At 35.8% G+C, this 20,653-nt stretch overlaps 6 protein-coding genes across 7 annotated transcripts; 3 read left to right on the top strand and 3 right to left on the bottom strand.

The window, feature by feature from the left end:
* Window positions 1–714: 714 nt before the first annotated feature.
* LOC7479620 (heavy metal-associated isoprenylated plant protein 45) lies at window positions 715–2,022 on the top strand. The gene is made up of 3 exons (XM_024603681.2): window positions 715–956; window positions 1,062–1,137; window positions 1,570–2,022. Exons 1-3 carry the CDS (start codon window positions 909–911, stop codon window positions 1,890–1,892), a joined length of 447 nt encoding a protein of 148 aa, XP_024459449.1. The 5' UTR covers window positions 715–908; the 3' UTR covers window positions 1,893–2,022.
* Window positions 2,023–2,781: 759 nt separating this feature from the next.
* LOC7495650 (chaperone protein dnaJ 72) lies at window positions 2,782–5,104 on the top strand. The gene is made up of 3 exons (XM_002308801.4): window positions 2,782–3,613; window positions 3,934–4,003; window positions 4,684–5,104. The coding sequence occupies exons 1-3, from the start codon at window positions 3,183–3,185 to the stop codon at window positions 4,756–4,758; spliced, it is 576 nt and encodes a 191-aa protein (XP_002308837.4). The 5' UTR covers window positions 2,782–3,182; the 3' UTR covers window positions 4,759–5,104.
* A 114-nt stretch (window positions 5,105–5,218) lies between these two features.
* Window positions 5,219–10,104, bottom strand: LOC7479619 (cyclin-dependent kinase C-2). Its single transcript, XM_024603680.2, has 12 exons — window positions 9,706–10,104; window positions 9,449–9,530; window positions 9,257–9,347; window positions 9,111–9,140; window positions 8,796–8,905; window positions 8,597–8,669; window positions 8,390–8,510; window positions 8,120–8,237; window positions 7,473–7,612; window positions 7,290–7,347; window positions 6,242–6,312; window positions 5,219–6,146 (listed from the first exon to the last, which is right to left on the bottom strand). Exons 1-12 carry the CDS (start codon window positions 9,813–9,815, stop codon window positions 5,597–5,599), a joined length of 1,554 nt encoding a protein of 517 aa, XP_024459448.1. The 5' UTR covers window positions 9,816–10,104; the 3' UTR covers window positions 5,219–5,596.
* Window positions 10,105–12,331: 2,227 nt separating this feature from the next.
* On the top strand, window positions 12,332–14,297 carry LOC7495649 (pyrophosphate--fructose 6-phosphate 1-phosphotransferase subunit alpha). Its single transcript, XM_002308800.4, has 4 exons — window positions 12,332–12,447; window positions 12,581–12,628; window positions 13,330–13,497; window positions 13,706–14,297. Exons 1-4 carry the CDS (start codon window positions 12,397–12,399, stop codon window positions 13,829–13,831), a joined length of 393 nt encoding a protein of 130 aa, XP_002308836.1. The 5' UTR covers window positions 12,332–12,396; the 3' UTR covers window positions 13,832–14,297.
* A 74-nt stretch (window positions 14,298–14,371) lies between these two features.
* Window positions 14,372–16,930, bottom strand: LOC7495648 (probable cinnamyl alcohol dehydrogenase 1). Its single transcript, XM_052454241.1, has 7 exons — window positions 16,777–16,930; window positions 16,512–16,608; window positions 15,751–15,864; window positions 15,420–15,650; window positions 15,053–15,338; window positions 14,821–14,971; window positions 14,372–14,719 (listed from the first exon to the last, which is right to left on the bottom strand). Exons 2-7 carry the CDS (start codon window positions 16,595–16,597, stop codon window positions 14,523–14,525), a joined length of 1,065 nt encoding a protein of 354 aa, XP_052310201.1. The 5' UTR covers window positions 16,598–16,608; window positions 16,777–16,930; the 3' UTR covers window positions 14,372–14,522.
* Window positions 16,931–17,803: 873 nt separating this feature from the next.
* LOC18099784 (probable cinnamyl alcohol dehydrogenase 1) lies at window positions 17,804–20,168 on the bottom strand. 2 transcript variants are annotated; one of them, XM_024603546.2, is made up of 7 exons: window positions 19,864–20,168; window positions 19,593–19,732; window positions 19,304–19,417; window positions 18,943–19,173; window positions 18,566–18,851; window positions 18,336–18,486; window positions 17,804–18,231 (listed from the first exon to the last, which is right to left on the bottom strand). In XM_024603546.2, the coding sequence occupies exons 2-7, from the start codon at window positions 19,676–19,678 to the stop codon at window positions 18,035–18,037; spliced, it is 1,065 nt and encodes a 354-aa protein (XP_024459314.2). In that variant the 5' UTR covers window positions 19,679–19,732; window positions 19,864–20,168; the 3' UTR covers window positions 17,804–18,034. The 2 variants fall into 2 exon arrangements, with proteins under 2 accessions (XP_024459314.2, XP_006380944.3); XM_006380882.3 differs by lacking the exon at window positions 19,864–20,168 and having other exon boundaries at window positions 19,593–19,857.
* Window positions 20,169–20,653: the final 485 nt, after the last annotated feature.

Genomic DNA, 20,653 nt, shown 5'->3' with positions numbered 1-20,653 from the left:
ACATATTCTGATGGACAGCAATTTCAACACATTGGCCCATTTCAGTATTCTTCTCCTCCAAACACAAATAAATTCAGTTCAATTAGATTTCTCAATGGGATAGGAATTTCGTACTCAAAAGAGATGGAAATTGGTAGGTTGGAAATGCACCAGATCTTTGGCAAATTAGGCTGATTCTGGCTCTGCACCAGAAAAAAAAATATTATCATCAGACATCTTGTTCTTCGACTAGATGTCATTGTGAGAAGAAAGTAACGATTAGTGTCTTGAGTTAGATCCTCTTAACATTCTTGTTTGTTTTCGCATGACATCTTCCCGTCAGGTCGATTCGGAAGGTTGATATAGAAAACTCGTGATTTGAATCGTAAAATATATTGAATCGATAAAATTCAATTAATTTAACTAGATTTTTAATGATTTGATTGACTCAATTAATCTAAATTGGGTTAATTTTAAAGAATTTTAAAAAAATAAAATGACTCGGCTGGATTTAATAACTCATGGACTAAATTATTTTTCAAGTTAATTTCCAGAATTATGATTAGAATTGCAGCCATTCTATGGTACGAAGCAATGAAATTCTCTCCACCCATACATGGTTATTAACAGCCATTGAATTTGATCTATGCCTGACACAAATCTAATGCTATCTGTAAACCCGTACGAATACATATTCTTTAAACTTTAAAGCAGTAAAAGGCTCAAAGCTTTGACAGAAATAACTCAAATAAAAAGAAATTATCTGCCCACTTGTGATCATGACACAAGCCATCTACGGTTGAAGAATGCCATCTGCCTACACAAAACCAAGTGGCTTCCCAGAAGAAGAGAAGTGATAAATGCTAACATATGTAGAGAAGGAGAAACATTCTTAGCTTCTTCTGTAGAGCTTCAAACGCACGCCCATCATGTTTCAATGGCGATTTGGGAGGTCAAAATTATCCAACGCCTTGTCTGTAAGTGCTCTAGTCCCATCAAGATTTTCTCTGCCATTGCTCTTATGCATGGTATCCATGCTTCTACTTACTAGGTGTTTTCCGTCATTTCCACTCGTTTGATAGACTGTGGAGCTCTTGGTACATATGGATTGTGAAGGATGTGAAAAGAGAATACGAAGAGCAATCTCGAAAATTGATGGCAAGTGTTTGTAGCTTTTTTTCAGAATATCTTGTTTAGTCTTTGCAGTTTTGCATCTTAGTTTCATTCGGTTTTTGTATTTTTTTTTTCTTACACAACAAAGTATAAGGAAGCATGGAGCCCAACTAAGTTTTTAACTCTCTTGGCTTGGCTTCCCAGAATGACACCAACTTAGCTTTACTATTAGTTCACTCGGTTTAATCTAGTCGATTCCCATCAGTTTCTTTTTCAAACTTAGCTCGGCTTGTATCTTTGGATCGATCAAGTCTCGGTTTGACTTAGCGAGCCGGGTTGATTTTAATAACAATGATCTAGCTAGTTCGATTTGATTTTGATCAAAATCAATCAAACTAGCTACTTAAAAGAGAATATAAATTGCCAATGTTCTTCTTCTTCGTTTTTTTTTTTTTTTTTTTACTTTGCATCATGCAGGTGTTGATAGCTTGGAAATAGACATGGACAAGCAAAAGGTGACTGTAAAAGGGTATGTCGACCAGAGAAAGGTCCTGAAGGTAGTGAGAAGAACAGGAAGAAGAGCAGAGTTTTGGCCATTTCCATATGACAGTGAATATTATCCATATGCATCCCAATACTTGGATGAAACTACGTACATGACATCGTATAATTATTACAGACATGGGTTCAATGAAAGTGTTCATGGATACTTCCCAGACCAAGCTTACTGCACCGTCCCTGATGATACAGTCCATCTTTTCAGTGATGACAATGTCCATGCATATTGTAGTATTATGTAAAGTGTCTTAATCACCTTGCTCTAATTAAATCACACTTAAATGTGAAGTATTTGAGCTTTTACAAACATACTTATAAAAAAGTGATCCGGGATTGACCCGGATAAGGATCGAGAAGATCCATCCAGGTTGATTTCCTAATTTTTTTTGTTTTTGTAAATAAGATCAAAACAATATCGTTTTAATAAAAAAAAATTAATAAATCAAGGATTAGGTTTTAACCGGGTATTTTACTAGATTAAATTGGATCAATACCTTAATTTATTTATTTTTTATGATGAATTAGTCGAAGTCCAGGGTAGTTAGGTATCAAGTTTATAATAATAAATAGAAATAGTTAAAACTAATGAGAGATTTTTTAATGTATCATTTAAACTTGAATATAAAACAGCCAACTTTGTGTTTTGTTTGATGTTTTGTTATTATTTTTATTAGTAAATGCTTTTGTATATAGAGATTGACTATATCTTCTTAATTCAGTGTAGATGAAAAAATTCTTTTATGATTATAAATTGATTTTTTTTAGCTATCTTATCATATCAGTTTAACTTTATTATTTAGATTCAAGTTACTTTCTTTATTTATTCATTTATTTTTATTTATTTATCGGGTGGGATTGACCATGTTTATCATAGTATAAAGAGTTGACCTAAAAAATTTATAATTTGAAATTTAATTTAAATTAAGTTTCAATCTAAACTATAAAAATATTAAATCGACCAAACTCGGTTAGTCTAAGACTTGGAGTTTTATATACCTCTTAATTATAGTTGTTGAACTCGGCACAATTCAATGAATTGATTCAAGAAGTCTCGGACTTAAATTTAATCTAGATGAAGTTTTTATTTTTTAACCAATAATAGTATTGATTTGATAAAATCGGATTGACTTGTTCAAGTTTTTTTTTATTAGATTGATAGCCAATCATGCTCCAAATCTAATAGAATCAACATAAAAAAAACATCATGGTTTAAAATAAAAATGCTTGACCTAGTTTGACTTTGTGATTCATGAGTTGACTGGTAATTGAGTGATATATGTTCCTAACCATTGAACAAAATAAAAGGTTGTTAAATCAATAATCATTAAGGGATCAACTTATAATTTATAAGACTATAAGGACCAAATTACAACTACGTCAAAAACAGAAACTAACTCCCACGAGAACAGAAGATCTTGCCGAAGAAGAGGACACAAAAATGCCACGACTGTCTGCAACAATCTCTTTCTCTCCTCTTCTTTAATTCTCAAATACACCGACAACCTCAAAAAAATCCAGAAACAAATTCAAGCATGGATTACTACAAGGTCTTAGGTATAAACAGAACCGCAAGAAAAGAAGAAATAAAAGAAGCATATCGAAGATTAGCGTTAGAACTCCACCCAGACAAACACGCACGATCATCAAATCCTGTAAGAGAGAAAGCCACCCTCAAATTCAAACAAGTCTCTGAAGCTTACGAAATTCTTAGAAACGATAAAAAACGTGCTGATTACAACTTTCGGTCCTCTTATTCTTCTTCTAATAATCACACGGGAAGGAATTATTATAGTAATAAAAGTTATTATAATCGTGGGGGCTATGGATATTATCATAATTATGATAATAATGATTATGATTCGAGGTTTAATAGGTATAGAAATTCTGGGTGGAGCTCAAAATTGGAGAATTTGATCAAGTTCATGACCACTCGTGCGTTTCTTCTCAATGCAGCTTTTGCCTGGTATGTTTGTTTTGATGTTGTTTCTGTATTTCTGGAGTGATTTTTTTTTTTTGAGTTTTTTTTCGTGGGTTTTTTTTTTTTTTTAATTTTCTGTGCTTGTTATTGTTTTTTTGGTTCAAAGTTGGGATCTTTTGATTGGCAGTGATGCTTATCGAACTGGGCTGGAAGTAAAATCTGGACTAGAAAGTTTGAGTTTAGGGCATGCTAGGGTTTTATATCTTGTACTTGGTCAATTATGATGCATTTGTACTTGTTTGATCAGTCTGTTTCTGCATTTTTATGTAGAGATTAAGGTGGTATTTTTTTAATCTTTTTTGCAGTGCCTTACTTGGTGGGTCCGTGGTGGTGGATATGGGAAAGGAAGCACTGTGGAATATGCACAATTCAGGGGTATGCTATTGCTTCTTGTTATGGTGTTAATCATATTGGTGTGTTTTCAGTTGCTGTTATTGATTGATCATGTAGAGAATTCAAGGCTGTTCCCATCGATTTCTTGTTACTTTCTCCATTGCCTTTCATATAGTAGCTTCGGTTTTACTTTATGACAAGGTATTCCATGTACTAACTGCTTTTAACAGGCTGTTGCTAGGATTTATCTAGCGGTTATGACAACGGTTTCCCATCATAATGTGGAATTAAATGGCCTTAGTTATAAACAGTCTACCTGTTGATTTGAACCAATGCTTCCAAAATAATGTAATTTGTCATGCTCCTATAGCAAATCATATGTAACTGGAGTTTGGAAACCCTACTCAGGCAGGGGCCTAGTGCATCAAAGCTTCAAAATGCTGTTCTCAATATGCATGCCGTAAGTTAAATATATTAGTGAGATTGGCTTTGTTGTAGTATGACAGATAGACTGGAAGCATACCAATTTTCATGTTTTGTGTGAGACAGCAAAGTTTTCGATTGTAATGTATTTCTGTGGTCTGGTCTCTATTGAAACAGAGAAAAGAATCTGTTACATATATAGTTGATAAAAGAGCAAAAGAAGCCATGAGACCTTTTGTATATATCCAACGATGTATAGCTGTTGAAATATATCGAAAACTGTTTGAATTTGTATGCAGAAATCATTTGAGGATGCCGTGGAATCTATCAAGAAAGCCAGAGCACATAGAGATGAGGATGAGGATGAGGCTTGATAGCCAAGAGGACCGACCATATTCTTTGATTTCTACTAATGAAACCAGAAACTTTTCTTGCATGATTGGAGAACCAAGTACTAGAGCATGGGATTCGAAGACTTGTCCTCAACCGTAATATATCTCCAGACTTTAGTGAATATCACATTTTTTTCATCATTGAAAGATCCATAGATCTTGTATTGGCCCTTATTCTGTACAGGAGATGCTTCAAATACATCCCAGGGGATTTTGTAAATACCCCTTTCCAGATCAGGATTTGTAAACAGAGTTGTACTTGTGTGACTGGTATCCAGCCCTTGATGTTATATATGCTTAAAATAATCCTCATTGTTTTGGTTCTTCACCACTGTATTTGACAAGGGCTGGTTTGAAACTTTGAAAGCCATAGATTTATCTATCCTTGAGTTATTTTTGCAGTCAGACAATTACAAACTACAAAAAACATCAATACATGCTGTTAGACAAACATCCACACTTTCTTATTCAACATTGCAATAGTTTGACTCAGAAATGTACATGTCCGCTGCGCACAAACCTGAGCATAAATCACAGAAATGGCTCAGAGTACTTTATTTTTCTTTCTTTAATGAAGATACAAAGTTCATTAAATCAAAGCACCTTCAACTCAGATGTCTCTAATTTATTAAAGTATGGTGAAACACTCGGAGAACTCTGGGTTGTACAAATGCTTAATGGGGGGCTCTTCCGGTGATCCATTCCGATGAGCTCTGAAGCATAGAAGATGATGTCCAATCATCAACCACTAGGATAATCTTTTTATCATTTAAAAGTTTTGTTTCATGAGGTCTCATGGTACATCAATTACTCAAACTGTTTACTGCTGCCAACCATATTGTTGGTTGCGGTTTCCACCCATCATGTTCGAACCACGACCAGCACCAGAACCACCATAAGGTGGACCACCTTGAGGATAATTTGGACCACCAACTCCATAGCCACTACCCCCTCCACTCCCATGTGGAGGTGCACCAGGCATACTACTTGAGCCATACGGTGGAGCTCGCCCCTGTGGAGGATATGGCCCACTACCATAACCACCGCTACCTTGACCACCACGATTAGGGTGGTTGTATCCCCCGCTTGTTCCACTTGGGGGGTATCTGCCTGGTCCGCCAGCAGGTCCTCGAGGCTTCCCATAATGGTGGCTAGGCCCAGCAGCAACCGGGGGCTGAGAACTATGCAAGGGCTGATTAGGGCCTGAACGCATTTGTGGATGTGCCTGCCCAGACTGTTGAGTGGGGGGAAGCCGACCATGCTGCTGCTGGTGCTGCAGTTTCTGACGCTTAGCATTTTCTTCATGCTGCCTTAGTTGCTGACGTTTTTTCTTAGTCTGAAACTCATGTGATGCTTCATATTTCGGCAAACTGAATCACCAAATGAAAACTTGTCAAGGATATATAAACCAAGGAATAGAGATCTCAAGGAATTAGATCGAAAGGTTACAGAAGTATGAACAAACCTTTTGGGGTTGCAAGGTAATGGATCAGTCCAGAAATACTCAGCATCAAGTGCATCCTTGGCAGATATTCTCTGTCATAACAAGCATAAATGGCAAGTATAAACAATACAGGACAGCATAGACTAAGGATCAGTTATGGATCAAGGAAAAAAAATTATATGCTGCAAATGAACAATTGATTTTAAACAATAACAGAAGATTCTAGGGGCTAGTTTGCCCAAATTATGATTAGGTTTTTTTGAGGTTCAAGGACATGGATGTTAAGAATTTCAAGTTAATAATTGTTTGCTTCTTATCGAGTCCGAGAAGGGTCCCTCCAAGTAGGATGTGTGAGCTATCGGGGTGTAGCAAATTCTTCTCCCAGTATTAGCAAGTTAATTATGGTATTCATTAAGAAACCCACCAGCAAGTTAATTAAGAACTGTGCGTCTGTGCCTGATTACTCTAGGTTGAAGGTTTCAAGTTCTAACCCCCAGGGTGTCCTAAGGAGACAGTTAATAGGTTGCAAAGCAACACTTAATAAAGACATAAAATGCAAGTGCAGCAAGTTGAATACATGGAATGCAAGTCCAAAGAAACTAAATTCACAAGCTTAACTAATTCAAAAAACTAAATTGATGTGTTCTACCAAATGTGTACCTTACTTCTGGTTTTAAGGGGTAAAACTCACGACGTCAGAGTATGACATCACAACAATCTCTTGGCAGAGATAAAAAGGTTTGGGGCCAGTTGATGATACTCAGGGAATCTCACAGTTTTTATCTGCTCAGTATTCTACATATGGGTTTCTTAGATGGGTGAAGCTAAGATCTTAAAAAAAAATGTTTGCTTAACTTGATCCAACAGGCTATTTTGGAAAAAGGTTTAAAAAAGTAAATTATGCTTCTGCACTAACATTGGGGAATTTCAATCTATTGCACAGTGCTCATGGTGTAACTTCTAAGAAGAAATACACTCCAAACTGATTTTCACATTATCAAACCAATTAATTCACAAAAAAATTGACATAATCAGACTCGAGTTATTACAAGTAAACAAAAAAGGATACCTCAGAGGGATCAAGAGTCAGCATTTTCTCCAATAACTCCAAAGCATTACGGTCAAAACTATAACAGAAAAACACAACACCAAAAAAACAGAGAAAAGGTTAGGGGACAGTAGTTATCAAAGCCCAAATTTATGTCATAATGAGAAAACATTGTAGCATCTACAAATACAAGTTTGTGCTTACTGTCTGAAAACCTCTCTTAGACGCCTCTTCATTGGCCTTGTTGGCTTGAGATTGTTGTACCAAGGAATCTTGGAAACTCCAGGCCAATTAAACTCATCAGGGGCTCCACATAGCTCAAAAATCTTATTTAGTTGTTCTGGCTGCAACAATAACAGAGAAAAACTCATGAAATTGGTTTCAAGCAAGCAAATTTTTTGATATGATGATCAACTAAATAGCAATCAGAAGCCCATTCCTTTCATTAGATTATTCATCATCTTGATGGGGTTTATCAAAGAAGTTCCAAATTAGAGAACTGCCAAAGCAAACTTAATTTCTATTCTTTTGAGGAAACCCAATAAGTTATGGAAATCCCAATAAATGATGGCAGGAAACTCTTGAATGACTTTGATCTCAAGGACAGACATGTTACGAATTCAAACCAAAGGTGGCTCCAGAAAGTTGTGAGTATGTCCATATTGCAATGGGTCAGCATATAATCATATGATTAACCTGTTAAGTCCACAGAAATTATGGCCAGTATACCCCCCTCTCCTTTTTTCCAATAGCTATTAAAAGGAAGAAGCTACATATATACAACACATGGAGGATAGGAAGTCCTTCATAAATAGAGGAACAAAACAATTAATGATGGCAAGGTTACTTACTTCATCTTTTCCAGGGAAAATTGGTTTCCCATGGAGAAGTTCAGCAAAAATACAACCAACAGACCACATATCAACAGCTGGACCATACTTTGTTGTCCCAAGCAGCAACTCTGGGGGTCTGCGCAAAATGAAAATAACTGGTTCTCCTTCAAATTATCTTTTATCATTCTCCCCTTGCTAGGTGGAAAGCCACAGTTCATGGTCTTAGAGTAAAAATGAAGTATGTCTAATAAAACCAAAGCTCTCCATTTAAGGGGCTACAATTATCACCTGTACCATAAAGTAATAACGCGATTTGTAAGATTTGCATTGTGATCATTTGAGAATGACCGAGCAAGCCCAAAATCTGCCAGCTTCAAATTACCCTCATTGTCTATGAGCAGATTAGAACCTGCAGCAATGATGCAGTTCAGTTAATCAATGCTCCATGAGATGGAAAACAAGATCTAATGGTAAAATACTTTATTTCTTAATAACCTTTTATATCACGATGAAGCACTTGATTCACATGACAATAGTGAAGCCCCGTCAAAAGTTGCCTCATGTAGCACTTCAAGAAAAAGAAGTGAGAACCGTGTAGAAGAGGATAAACCAGGAGCCGTGGGAACAATGTCAAGTATCATATGCTCAGTGATTAGAAATAAAGAGATTCCTTCATTTCTACTTCTAACAATACCTTAATTTGGGGAACTGAAAACCTCATCCCAGGACGATCAGCGAGACCAGTCAAATCATGATCCATGTATTCAAAAACCATGTAGATCCCACCTTTATACTTGTTACCATCTGCAATCGCACACAACACTGTGGTCATATATCAATTACCTCCAAATATGACAACCATTAAAAAAATCCCTTTTATAACCAAATACAATCAAAACACGCACGTGGGCGTGCACGCGGGCATGCATGCATCAGCGTGGATATCTTAAACAGAGATCAATTCAAAATTTGAAAGGCTAAATTTACAGAAGCAAAGCAGAGAACTTGCCTGGTCTCCCCTGCTCATCCCTCTCTGGACCTGGAAAAAACAATCACAAGCATTTCAGTTATCAAACACGTAAAAATACCTATATTATTTCTATAAATACGAAAACATGGCAAGCACAATTGAATAAGAATATTTCAACTTTCAACCTGGAGAAGTCACAATCTCTTTCAAGTTAATCACATTCTCGTGATGTAATTTCTTTAAAATCTTGATCTCCCTTATTGCTGTTATAGGAAACTACACAAGAACACAACCTTTATTTTAGCAACCAAACACATTTAAAACAAAAACAAAGTAACATAAACAAGAGTGTGAAACAAAAAAAAACAGAAAGTTACCCCTTCTCTCTCATTGTCCATTCTTATTTTCTTCAAAGCAACAATTTCACCTGTCTTTATTTCTCTTGCCATATACACTTGCCTACATACAATAAATAAATAAATAAAAACCCAATTGTAAGCAAGTTTTGATCTTTCCTTGACAGAAATTAGTAAGGAAAAAAACCCATAATTAATCATAAAAAAAGCTAAAAATCAACAGGAAAGCTTAAAAAACACAGAGACAAAGAGAAATCAGTGAAAACTGACTGACTGACCCATAAGTGCCTTCACCAATTTGTTCTAATTTTTCAAAACAATCTACACTTCTAGATCCCCATGATGGTGATTCGTTTAAATTCAGCTGCCCAGGAGCTGCTATTGCCATCCTTCTTCTTCTCTCTTGTTTTTTTTTTCTCACTTTGTATTCTCGCTTGCTGACTGCTGTCACCAATTAAGCCCACAAACAAACTCAACTCAACGAATGACAATCCGCCGTCGCCGGAGGTGGTTGCGGCGTTAGCTGTCGTGAGAGAATTGAAGATTTGTTGACGAAGAAACAGAGACTCTCCTCTTTATGGATTTTTTTTTTGGCTTGTAAGAGGAAGGTAATAGTAACGATGCTTCTCAAAAAGGAAACACGGAAAAGAAATTGCTGGATTTTGCAAGGAAAAAGCGTTTGGGCCTGTTGGGGTTTTGTTATGCGAACCAAATTGAAAATTGTGGCCCTTGTAGTGTAGCATAGAGTGCATTTTGACCCATAAAGTTTGAGAAATATTCCACTTTGGGCTTGCTGTACTATTCAGCAGGCTAACCCTAGTCGACCCTAACATAGGCTAGGTGTCCTAAAAAACCAATTTCACCTAGTTCATCGGTTAAAAATATTTGATTTTTAAATAAATTCAAAATAATATTATTTTAATTTTTTAAATAAAAATTAATTAATTCAGGTTAATTCAAATTAAATTTTCCAACTTATAACCAAGATTTTATGCAAGATCAACCATCATATCAAAGTTTAATATCAATGCTTTATTCATCTTACTACTATCAACTTAGAGTTCTCAAAAGATTTCAATATGGCAATTAATTGTTTATAAATTGGTAGTGAAAATCAGCATAATGGTGATTTTTTTTCTTGTGATCGACTTTCATATTACCATATAATTTTTATTTTGAAACTTTTTAGTGTTAATTTTATGGATTTTCACATATTTAATATAGTTTGGAGAAATTTTTCAAAGAAAAATATTTTTTTTACTATGATAAAAAAAAAATTCCTTAGAATAAGTGAAAAATTTTTAAAAGAAAAAATTGTTTTTGAAAAAAATGTATATTTTGCTACAATTCATGCAAGTTGCATCATATATCAGTTTTTATTACAAAAAATTACTCATAACTTCTTATAGTCCAGTTAAAATTATACTTACTTATCGAGTTTTGAAAAATTATAGTTTATATCTTAAATTTTATACACTTGTTAACATTTAAGTTATTTATAAAAAAAATCAACAAAAATTATCTGATTATTTACAAGTTTGTCACTATTTTTTATTTAATAGTTAAAATGCCCTTATACTGAATATTATGTTGAAAAAGTGTATTCTAAATAAAGAAAGGGAAGGGTTAGGAATTTACCTAAAATACTAAATGGTATGGGTGTTTTATTATAACTCAATTTACAGTAAAATATGTCTTAAACTACAATAAAATTATTTTCTTGCCCTTTGGTCCAAAAGAATTAAGCCTTTTAGGTGGGGGTGTTGATGTTTTTTTTTTTTTTATATACGGTAAAAATACTTTTTCACCTCTAAAATCAACAAAATATAGAACTCTTGATCAAAGGCTTTATTGATTTTGCATAAGTTTCTTAACAATAAAAATATGTATTTGCCCCTAGAGTCAAAAAATTATTAGGCTGCTAGATAATGATGTTTTGGGGTTTCAAAATTTAATGTATAGTGTAATTATATCTTTAACATTAGAAGAGACAAAACACAAGCTTAGTATTTTGGGGTATTTTTATACTTTTATGTAAGTATTTTATGTAATTATCGGGGTTATGGAGGGCCTTTTTGGTATTTTTCTTATTTTTTATGCTGAAAGTTGATGGAGGATGCTCGATATACCCCAACGCGTGAGTAGCGTCCGCGCCATTTAGAAGGCGCGTGTAATGCCACCCGGTGGACGTCATGCTTTAGTTTTTTTTAATATTGATCTTCTGATTATCTTCAAGTTTTTTCTATAAGTTTATCCCGTCCTCATGACTTAGGTCACGATTCTTGCATATTTTTTTATACGCGCGGATTTATTTAGTCAGATTTATTCGTATTTATCTTTTAAATCATAAATTTTTTAGAGTGTAGATTTATATTTTATTTATTTAAATAAATAAGTTAAGCAAACATAATCGGATATAAATTTTATTTTTTACTATGAAATATTTTGATCAAACTTACATAACTTTTTCAATTTATCTTTTAAATTTTTTAATTTAAAAAAAAAACACATATAAACAACTTGTATACCTAATATTTTTTTTAAAAAAAAAATTATAACACGCGGGTTTAAATTGTGAGTCGATAATTATTGAGAGACTTGAGTGAGCAGTGCAGCAGAGAAAAATGGGGAGGGAGACAATAGCAAAAGCATTTCTTGAAAACGAAGCTTTCTCTCTCTCTCCGAGGCGGGCATCGATATCAAATCCGAAACCAAACTTTAATGTCTGCCCATAAAAATTGATTAAAACCCATAAAAATTCTATTGTTTGTAAAGTAGGCCCTCTATTAGCTTGAAACTAACTATAAGCAGTCAAATTATGAAACATTTTTAAAATAATACTTTAAATTGAAAAACTAAAACATAGAGGTTCAAGTAAAATATTTATAAGACTACAGGGGTCAACATGTACTTTACCCATAGCTGTTTATTTTCCCGTGCAGTTTGCAAGAAAACAGTTCAAAGGCAGGATGGATTCCTTGTCTTCTTCGCTTGAAGGCTGTGGCTCAACTGAAACACTGGTAAGTCTCAAATCCCAGAAAAGTTTAGCAACAAATTTGGTTGTTTGATACTGTTTTATAAGCAAAAGGGTCTTCTTTTTTTGTTATGTAGTTTCTTCCCAGTGAACATCATCATTTATTTTTTATTTTGCAGGTGGAAGACAAGGAACTCAACTTTGCTCAACTAGAGGAGATAGACATGGTATGCTTTGTTAGTTTATCATGTATCTATGTAATTTTTTTCTGGGATTTGTTTGTTTTAGACAATTGCTTAGGATTTGCTGTTCATTTGACTTGCTTTACTATGTTTTGTTATTTTAAGATTAGAGCTTTAGTTGAAATGAAAAATTTGATAAACACAGGGAAGTGTGATTTTTGGTGAAGTTTATGTTGGTTGTAACTTACTAGTAGTAATAGTTTCCAAAAGTTTTGAACTTGGTTCTTCTTTGTCATATTGCTAGAGAATGAGAGATTATCGTAGAGTTCAATGTACAACATAGGAAAAGGTAATCAAGGAGTTGTTTCTACCTCAAATGATTCATTTGAATGGTTGGACAGTATCAGATACGTTAATGTTTAGGTCATTTGTCTGATTATATGCTTTGGGATGGGGACATGAATTATTGAAAAAGAATGATAAACCAAGCTGTTTTGAAGCTTTTGGCCAACTGGATCAGGAAGTAGTAAACAATTCTTACATAAATTTGTGTGGAATTGGCTCATGCAACCGTGGAATTCTAGTGTCGGGAAGTTGGATTCTTTGATGATGGACCATGAAAAAGAAGTGGCTTCAGTCTGGCTTATATGCTAACTGATATTCTTATAAGAGCAAGATGTTGTCGTGAACCATGCGAAGAATGTATTTCATTTCTGCTGCTCGTGACAGCATTTTGTTGTTAACAGAAAACTGAAGCAGTTGCTGGAAGATCAGTTGACAATGTCCATGGGAAAACTGGTGCTGTTCAACTGGATAGAGTGGGATCAGACAAGAAGGCTTGCGGCCATGGTACTTTAACAGAAGACCAAGAATATATCAAGGAAATAAAGGAGTTGCATGCATACCTTGACATAGTAAGTTTTTGCTCTCTATAACCATATATAGCATGCACATAAATAATACCAAATGTTTTTTTTTTTAATTTTTTTTGGATCAGTCATCAGTGCTGTCATTTAGATCCAATTATCAGAATTTTTTAAATCTGAATGCGATTATTGTTCGTGATTTTGTGTCTTTCTATTGTTTGTTCAATGTTCGGTTTGGATGTGCATCTCTTCTCAGGTGAAAACAATGGTGAGACCAGGTTGCTCCCCTGAAGTGCTGAAAATTGCTTTGAATTCCATGTCAACACTTTTCAACACCCTTACCTTTGTGTCTTCCGTGACAAGACCCCATGCATCCCTTTGAACCGATTTTTAATGGTTTGGCTGCATCATACACAGAACAAAAATCTGTCAGCGTGCCTTGGAATTTGTGCCAGGAACTGAGGAAAGTTTGGATTGTGTTATACCTACCTGTTTTTTTTTATCACGGTACTCTACCTGTTATATGAAGTCAATAGAGGTATGTCTAATATTGAAGTACTTATTGTTTTCTTCCTGGTTCTGGATATGCTATAAAACAGCGACAAAGATGGCCAAGCTGCAATACCAGACTAGTTGGGGACAAGCTGGAAAATCTTGTAAATCGTGGCAGTGGAAAAGGGTGTAGGATTCAGGGATGCCTTGCTGATTGAATTTGTAGGTCATCTGTAACTAATAAAATGAACACATTGGGTTTTTAGGCTCCTTTTAATGATGAATCACAAATTGTTATGTAATCAAACTTTCCTCATCCAATAAGTTGAAAATCCGTGCTGAGCATGTTACTTTAATATTGGCAATTCGGCATTGCATATTGAAAATGACCTGGACTGGAGTGCAACAGAAACATGCATTTCAGAGGCTGTTTTCGCTTTTTAAGATTGGAAAGCAAATACCATTACTTTTATTCTTAGTTTATTGCCAAGCGAAACTATAAGATACAAAAAAGATAATCTGGCCTTCCATTTTGGAGAACTAGAAGACTGCCTGCCATCCTTTATTATGGATACTATATGTCAATTGAGGGAGTTTTCAATGTCAATCACAAATCGATACTTGACATCTTTCTTGATTAGCCTCTCAAGAGCTTCATTTGCATATTGAATTGGAATTACTTCTACTTCGGGGTAGATTTTGTGGGCACCGCAAAAGTCCAGCATTTCTTGAGTTTGTTTGGTACCGCCTGTTACACTTCCGGTAAGGGTTCTCATACCTGTGACATCCAGAGAATTCAATAGCAACTTAATGAAATGAGTACTGATGGGATCTTGATGAAGCTTTTCTTGCCTTCCTTACTCATTTAAATCACATTACCTAAAATAAGGTTCAAAGGAGCGAGCTTGATTTCACTTGGAGCTCCCACCAAAACTAGGATTCCAGCTGTCTTCAAAATTGACATGTATGGGTCAAATGGATGATCCCCTGAGGCTGTATCGATGATGAAGTCCAAGGATTTGTCTAGTGCCTGAACACACCACAAAAACTAAACCTAGTCAATTTCTTGTCTTGATACTTGAATCCCCGAAAATTCATTGAGCTTCCTTACCTTCATTTGTTCATTGTCAGATGAGACCACGAAGTTGTCTGCCCCAAGCAAATTCAAGGCTTCTTCCTTTTTGCTCATGCTTGTGCTGAAAACTGTGACATTAAGCCCAAAAGCCTTTCCAAACTTCACAGCCAAGTGGCCTAGACCACCGAGTCCAATCACCCCTAGAGATTTTCCAGGTTGGTTCATCTTATGCCGAATCATAGGGGTGTAGACTGTTATCCCAGCACACAGTAAAGGTGCTGCTAAGGATAATGGGTAATCCTGAGGTATTTTGTAGCAGTATCTGTTGTTCAACAAGAAAGTTATTATATTTCTTTTTAACACCAGAAACTTGCTCAGTGGCCTTGACTCAAGTTACACATACCTTTTATGAACAACAATGAAACTGAAGTATCCTCCTTTTGTCACGGTGCCATCCACATCTAACCCGTTAAAGGTGAAAACTACTCCATTTGAACAATGAATTTCAAGCTCATCGTTGCAATACTCACAATCTCTGCACGAGTTGACATATGCTCCCACCCCAACATGGTCTCCAACTTTGAAGCTTTGAACTTCAGATCCAACTTCTTGTACAATTCCAACAATCTCATGGCTATGCAAAACACAAACATGATAACAACATTGATACAAGGTACCTATGAGCAGCTTTTTTTTATGACAAATGAGACAGATCTTTCATGATGATGGCATACCCGGGCACTACAGGATAGATTGCCTTTCCAAATGTCCCGCTGGTATAAGCTACATCAGCATAACAAATCCCACAGTGTGTTATTTTCAGTGAAACATCATCTTTCCCAACAGCCCTGCAGAACTTTCCAAGAATTTATTAGTTGAATATTTCAAAATTTAATTTGGAACTATGTAATTATCATCTTGACACAAACGGAAACAATATAAGAAGTATAGCAGGCACAAAAAGACAGAATTCTGCCGAAAAATCTCAACCACGAAAACTCTAATTCCAATTATTAAAGCTCTTCTTGTCGCTCATATACTAGGAAAAACATCGCGAACAAAGGCTGTAAAAAGAACTAAAAGATTCTAAACTAAATAGAAAAAAGAATCCTAAATTAATTAGGAAAATATGAGAAATCTTAAACCGTAACTTCTAGGCCTAAAAATCAGACCCTATGGGGAATAGAGACTCTAGAATCTCCTAGCTTGATGCAATCATCGGATCGAAATTTATACCTGTTACCATTAGGCTGCAAGTTCAACTAAAATCTCTTGCATAACATTTAAATTGATAATAAGCTCTGACAAAGTCACAAAACCATCAAAAATAATATTGAAATACACTGTATACAATCCTAGTGGTTGATTTTGACTTTGAAAATAAATTGCCTGAGCAATGCTCCTTGGCCATGCAGTTTGGTGCTTTAACTCCAATCACTCAGTTCAAGCTTAGTTGCCTAAGAAAAAACACTGGCTTTCTCTGTTGTATGCATACCTTCTGTAAAATGTATATGGGGATAGAAACCCTGATTTATCTCTAGCAGCCCATGCAAGGCAATTCCCACTGTTGTCTGAAGTCATTTCCAAGTTCTCTGCAAGCAACGCAACAGAGTTGAATTCAACCAAACCTGTAAGCAACAAGGATTTCCAATCTTCATGGATTAGGCAGAAGAATCTTAACACTTCACAGTGAAGAGAATCATTGTCAGAATTTGGAAAATCTTTTATCAGAAAAACAAAGATTAGAGAAAGAAACTAACAGGGAGTCGAAAACTGACGTGCAGAAGACTAAATATTCCAGGCAGAAGGGAGGGGCAAGCAATGGAGAGTGCCATCCATATCCCACTGTCATATAGCGACCACAAGAGGGCCATTGTTTTCATACCACGTCAAGTCTGACAACAAAAACAAAAATTCAAAGAGGACCTGATGATGGATTGCAAACGTCATGGCATACTTCAGATTAAGGGAGTAAAATCACACAACACGGGGTCCCATCTCTTCCAATTCTTGCATATTCTCTATATGTAATTTATATTATTTACTTACATATTTTTTTAAATAAAAGTTTTTTAAGCTTCTTAAAACTTGCACATAATCTTACCGCTATCATAAGCTTAGTAAAATTTGAACATAAGAAAAAATATAGATAGCTTACTTAAAATTAAAACCTTGAGCCATACTTTCACACCTTTTACTTTTCTTTGATAGCAGCCACCCATTCCCTTATCACCTCTCATGTTTTCCTTTCCTGTTTGAAACTTGAAAAAAAACCTGTTGAAACTTGAAAGTTGAAACAATCTAGCATTGAAGGTAATGGTGCTACAATGAAGGTGTATTAATTCTCGGCCACTGTTGTTTTTTTTTTTTCTAGTATTGAACTTTAGGGATGCGAGTTTTTATTTTTTGGCTTTATTGATTTTTTTTATTAACGTGGGTGTCCGGACCAGTTTGCGCGTGCCTCGACTAATCCCACGAGTCATTAAGTCAACGACCATGTAAGTCTCCAGTGACCCTGAGGTTATGAGACTTGAACTGATAATCTATATAGAATAAATCTAGAATCTGACCAGTTAAGCTGCACCCTTTAGGATTGGCTTTATGGATCTTTCTACGGCTGTTGAAAAAAAAAAAAATTACTTAACTTTACGTTCATCTCGTGTAATTTAATAATATTTGATGAATATTACATGAATGTACTTTACTTAATATACTTTACTTATTCTTGCGGTCTTGTATCATTGCCCAAGTGGTGGTGGTAAGATTTGAAAATCAAGTCTTCAAAAGAAACTATAAAACTGCAAGAATAGTTTTTATATTAATCTCTAAGATAGTCAAAACAATCATACAATATCAAATAAAAGATGATTTTTTCAGAACCAGAGTTCACATTTTAGACTTGAAAGCAGATACAATGCTATTTATTTTATTCTCAGGCTGTTGCAAAAAGAAACTAGTGGAACTGAATGCTGAAGAGTTTTCATTCATCACTGTGCCATTCCTCGGGAGTGCTGTATATCACTCGAGGGAGTTTTCTATGTCAATCACAAATCGATACTTGACGTCGTTCTTTATCAGCCTCTCAAGGGCTTCATTCACAGACTGAATTGGTATGATTTCTATTTCTGGGTGGATTTTGTGAGTTCCACAAAAATCCAACATTTCTTGTGTACGTTTTGTGCCACCCACTACACTTCCTGAAATGGTTATCATACCTGCCACAGCCAGGAAAAATGCAAGCCCAGGTTAAAGAAATCAAAATCCTGATATGCTGACTGACATTATCTTGTCTTTCTTAGTTTCATGGAAATCACATTACCTAGAAGGAGGTTCAGAGGACTCAGCTTGATTTCATTTGGAGCGCCCACCAAGACCAGGACTCCAGCAGTCTTCAGAGTGGATATGTATGGATCAAATATATGATCCCCTGATGCTGTGTCAATAATGAAGTCCAGGGATTTGTCCAGAGTCTGCAAATAAGAATCATTTATCCATGATCAAGTCTTGATCCCTGAACCCTGCAAGTGAAAATTCAATCCGGCTGATTACCTTCATTTGCTCCTTGTCGGAGGAGACTACGAAGTTGTCTGCTCCAAGGATAGTCAAGGCTTCCTCTTTTTTCGACATGCTTGTGCTAAAAACTGTGACATATAGTCCAAAAGCCTTGCCGAACTTCACAGCCAAGTGACCGAGGCCACCTAGTCCAATCACCCCAAGGGATTTTCCGGGTTGGTTCATCTTGTGACGAATCATGGGAGTGTAGACTGTTATGCCAGCACACAGCAACGGTGCTGCTAAAGCTAGCGGATAGCTATCAGGTATGTTGTAGCAGTATCTGTTAAAAAAACAAGAAACTGGAGTTTTTTGTAACTGGTGCTTCACACATTATGAACTTCTAAGATTAAGTAGGCCGTAAGCATGCATACCTTTCATGAACAACAATGAAACTGGAGTATCCTCCTCTAGTGATGGTGCCGTCGACATCAACACCATTAAAGGTGGTAACAATTCCATCTGCACAGTGCACTTCAAGCCCATCATCACAATACTCGCAATCCCTGCATGAGTTAACATATGTTCCCACCCCAACATGGTCTCCAATTTTAAAGCGATGAACATCAGATCCAGCTTCTTGTACAATTCCAACTATCTCATGGCTACAAAAGTCGAGGCATCATAAACATGTCAGTAATAGCAGAAAATATAAGAAATTCACTATCATATTTCTTTTTTTCTGTGTTGTATAAAGAGAGAGAGAAAAACATTTCTTGCTGATCATGGGCATACCCTGGTACTACAGGATATAGCGACTTCCGAGATTTACCCCTGGTGTAAAGAACATCAGCATAACACATTCCACAGTGTGTTATTCTAACTGAAATGTCATCTTTCCCAACAGCCCTGCAGGAGTTTTCAAGAGTTAGCTGTTGAATATTCCCAAATAAAATTGAAGCCTTGGTAGCTAGAGTACAAGATTTTTATTTTCGATTTCCATTATCACTGTCATATGTGATGATGTTGGCCCCTTTGACTCTAGCCAACGTGAGATATTGGTATCATCAATATGCATATATACCTTCTGTTAAACTCATATGGGGATAGAACTCCTGATTCATCTCTAGCTGCCCAACCAAGGCAATTCTCGCTCTTGTCGGAAGCCATTCTTAAGTTCTCTGTCAGAAATGAAACAGAACCCAACTCAACCAAAACAGTAACCTGCACAGAATTTACACACATTATGAGTCAGGCCTTTAATCAGAATTCAGATTCATTGAACAATAAACAAGAACCAGCATTCGAAATATTCTTCGAGAAAGACAGAATCTATTGGAGGGTAGAGATTGGACCTAGAAATTGAACTTGAGCTAGGATAAATAGCTCAATAACAAATCAGGACGAGAGGACAGGCAGACTGTGGAGAGAACCATGCTTATCACAAAGCATATATAGTGATCCCAAGAGGGTCACAGCTGCAGTAAACGTCATGAAAGACCTACAGTCCAACAAATAGTGCAGTAAGTCTGGGATGGCTGCAGCAGTCTTGACCCAGAATAGAACACCTGATGACATATGAGGTGATCTATCAGCCAACATGTGACATGTTGTCTGATCTCACGTGGTGCTAGAAATGGTCAAAGATTCAGTGGCAAAGAACATTAAGCTTTTAAATTAGTTAATGCAAGTTTCCTGTTACTCTAAACCGATGTAAAATTTCCTGTTCTCTTTTTGACCACTGGTTGTCTGGTCTTTGTGTGCATCTGTGATCTTGAGACTGTTTAAGATTTTTTTAAAAAAAATAAAAGATTTTATGAATGGATCAACAGCTCCAAAGTTCAACAAAACTATAGAGGGTAGAGACTGGACCTGAAGAATTCACAAGAGCTCCAATAATTACTCAGGAGAAGGCACTACATTCAATGATCCAAGAGGGTCACTGTCTTGAAAAAAAAGGAGAAGAGTTGACAAAGGGTCACATCGATGAAAAAATCATGGTTACAGCACTCTTGATCCAAAACAAGAGAATTGAGCAATGGCAATTGATAAAGCCATGATGACATACGAGATGACCTATAATTATAATCCGACATCACTGTTGTAGAATTGTTGAAAGAATCAAAGAAAGAAGATCACTTTTTA

This window comes from Populus trichocarpa, chromosome 6, assembly GCF_000002775.5.
Source record: "Populus trichocarpa isolate Nisqually-1 chromosome 6, P.trichocarpa_v4.1, whole genome shotgun sequence".
Lineage (NCBI taxonomy): Eukaryota > Viridiplantae > Streptophyta > Magnoliopsida > Malpighiales > Salicaceae > Populus > Populus trichocarpa.
This window is presented reverse-complemented; position numbering and strand designations above follow the sequence as displayed.

Coding starts and splice junctions, on each gene's coding strand:
- LOC7495650 (XM_002308801.4), top strand. CDS start 3,183: ATGGATTACTACAAGGTCTTAGGTATAAACAGAACCGCAAGAAAAGAA. Junction 3,614..3,933: donor CTCAATGCAGCTTTTGCCTG/GTATGTTTGTTT, acceptor TCTTTTTTGCAG/TGCCTTACTTGGTGGGTCCG. Junction 4,004..4,683: donor GGAATATGCACAATTCAGGG/GTATGCTATTGC, acceptor ATTTGTATGCAG/AAATCATTTGAGGATGCCGT.
- LOC7495649 (XM_002308800.4), top strand. CDS start 12,397: ATGGATTCCTTGTCTTCTTCGCTTGAAGGCTGTGGCTCAACTGAAACA. Junction 12,629..13,329: donor AACTAGAGGAGATAGACATG/GTATGCTTTGTT, acceptor TGTTGTTAACAG/AAAACTGAAGCAGTTGCTGG. Junction 13,498..13,705: donor TGCATGCATACCTTGACATA/GTAAGTTTTTGC, acceptor ATCTCTTCTCAG/GTGAAAACAATGGTGAGACC.
- LOC7495648 (XM_052454241.1), bottom strand. CDS start 16,597: ATGACTTCAGACAACAGTGGGAATTGCCTTGCATGGGCTGCTAGAGAT. Junction 15,865..16,511: donor CCATATACATTTTACAGAAG/GTATGCATACAA, acceptor AAAGTTCTGCAG/GGCTGTTGGGAAAGATGATG. Junction 15,339..15,419: donor TTCATTGTTGTTCATAAAAG/GTATGTGTAACT, acceptor GTTGAACAACAG/ATACTGCTACAAAATACCTC.
- LOC7479620 (XM_024603681.2), top strand. CDS start 909: ATGTTTCAATGGCGATTTGGGAGGTCAAAATTATCCAACGCCTTGTCT. Junction 957..1,061: donor AATTATCCAACGCCTTGTCT/GTAAGTGCTCTA, acceptor CTCGTTTGATAG/ACTGTGGAGCTCTTGGTACA. Junction 1,138..1,569: donor AGCAATCTCGAAAATTGATG/GCAAGTGTTTGT, acceptor TGCATCATGCAG/GTGTTGATAGCTTGGAAATA.
- LOC18099784 (XM_006380882.3), bottom strand. CDS start 19,753: ATGTGTGTAAATTCTGTGCAGGTTACTGTTTTGGTTGAGTTGGGTTCT. Junction 18,852..18,942: donor TTCATTGTTGTTCATGAAAG/GTATGCATGCTT, acceptor TTTTTTTAACAG/ATACTGCTACAACATACCTG. Junction 18,487..18,565: donor CCGACAAGGAGCAAATGAAG/GTAATCAGCCGG, acceptor TCTTATTTGCAG/ACTCTGGACAAATCCCTGGA.
- LOC7479619 (XM_024603680.2), bottom strand. CDS start 9,815: ATGGCAATAGCAGCTCCTGGGCAGCTGAATTTAAACGAATCACCATCA. Junction 9,348..9,448: donor TGGACAATGAGAGAGAAGGG/GTAACTTTCTGT, acceptor GTTCTTGTGTAG/TTTCCTATAACAGCAATAAG. Junction 7,348..7,472: donor CTAAGAGAGGTTTTCAGACA/GTAAGCACAAAC, acceptor TTTCTGTTATAG/TTTTGACCGTAATGCTTTGG.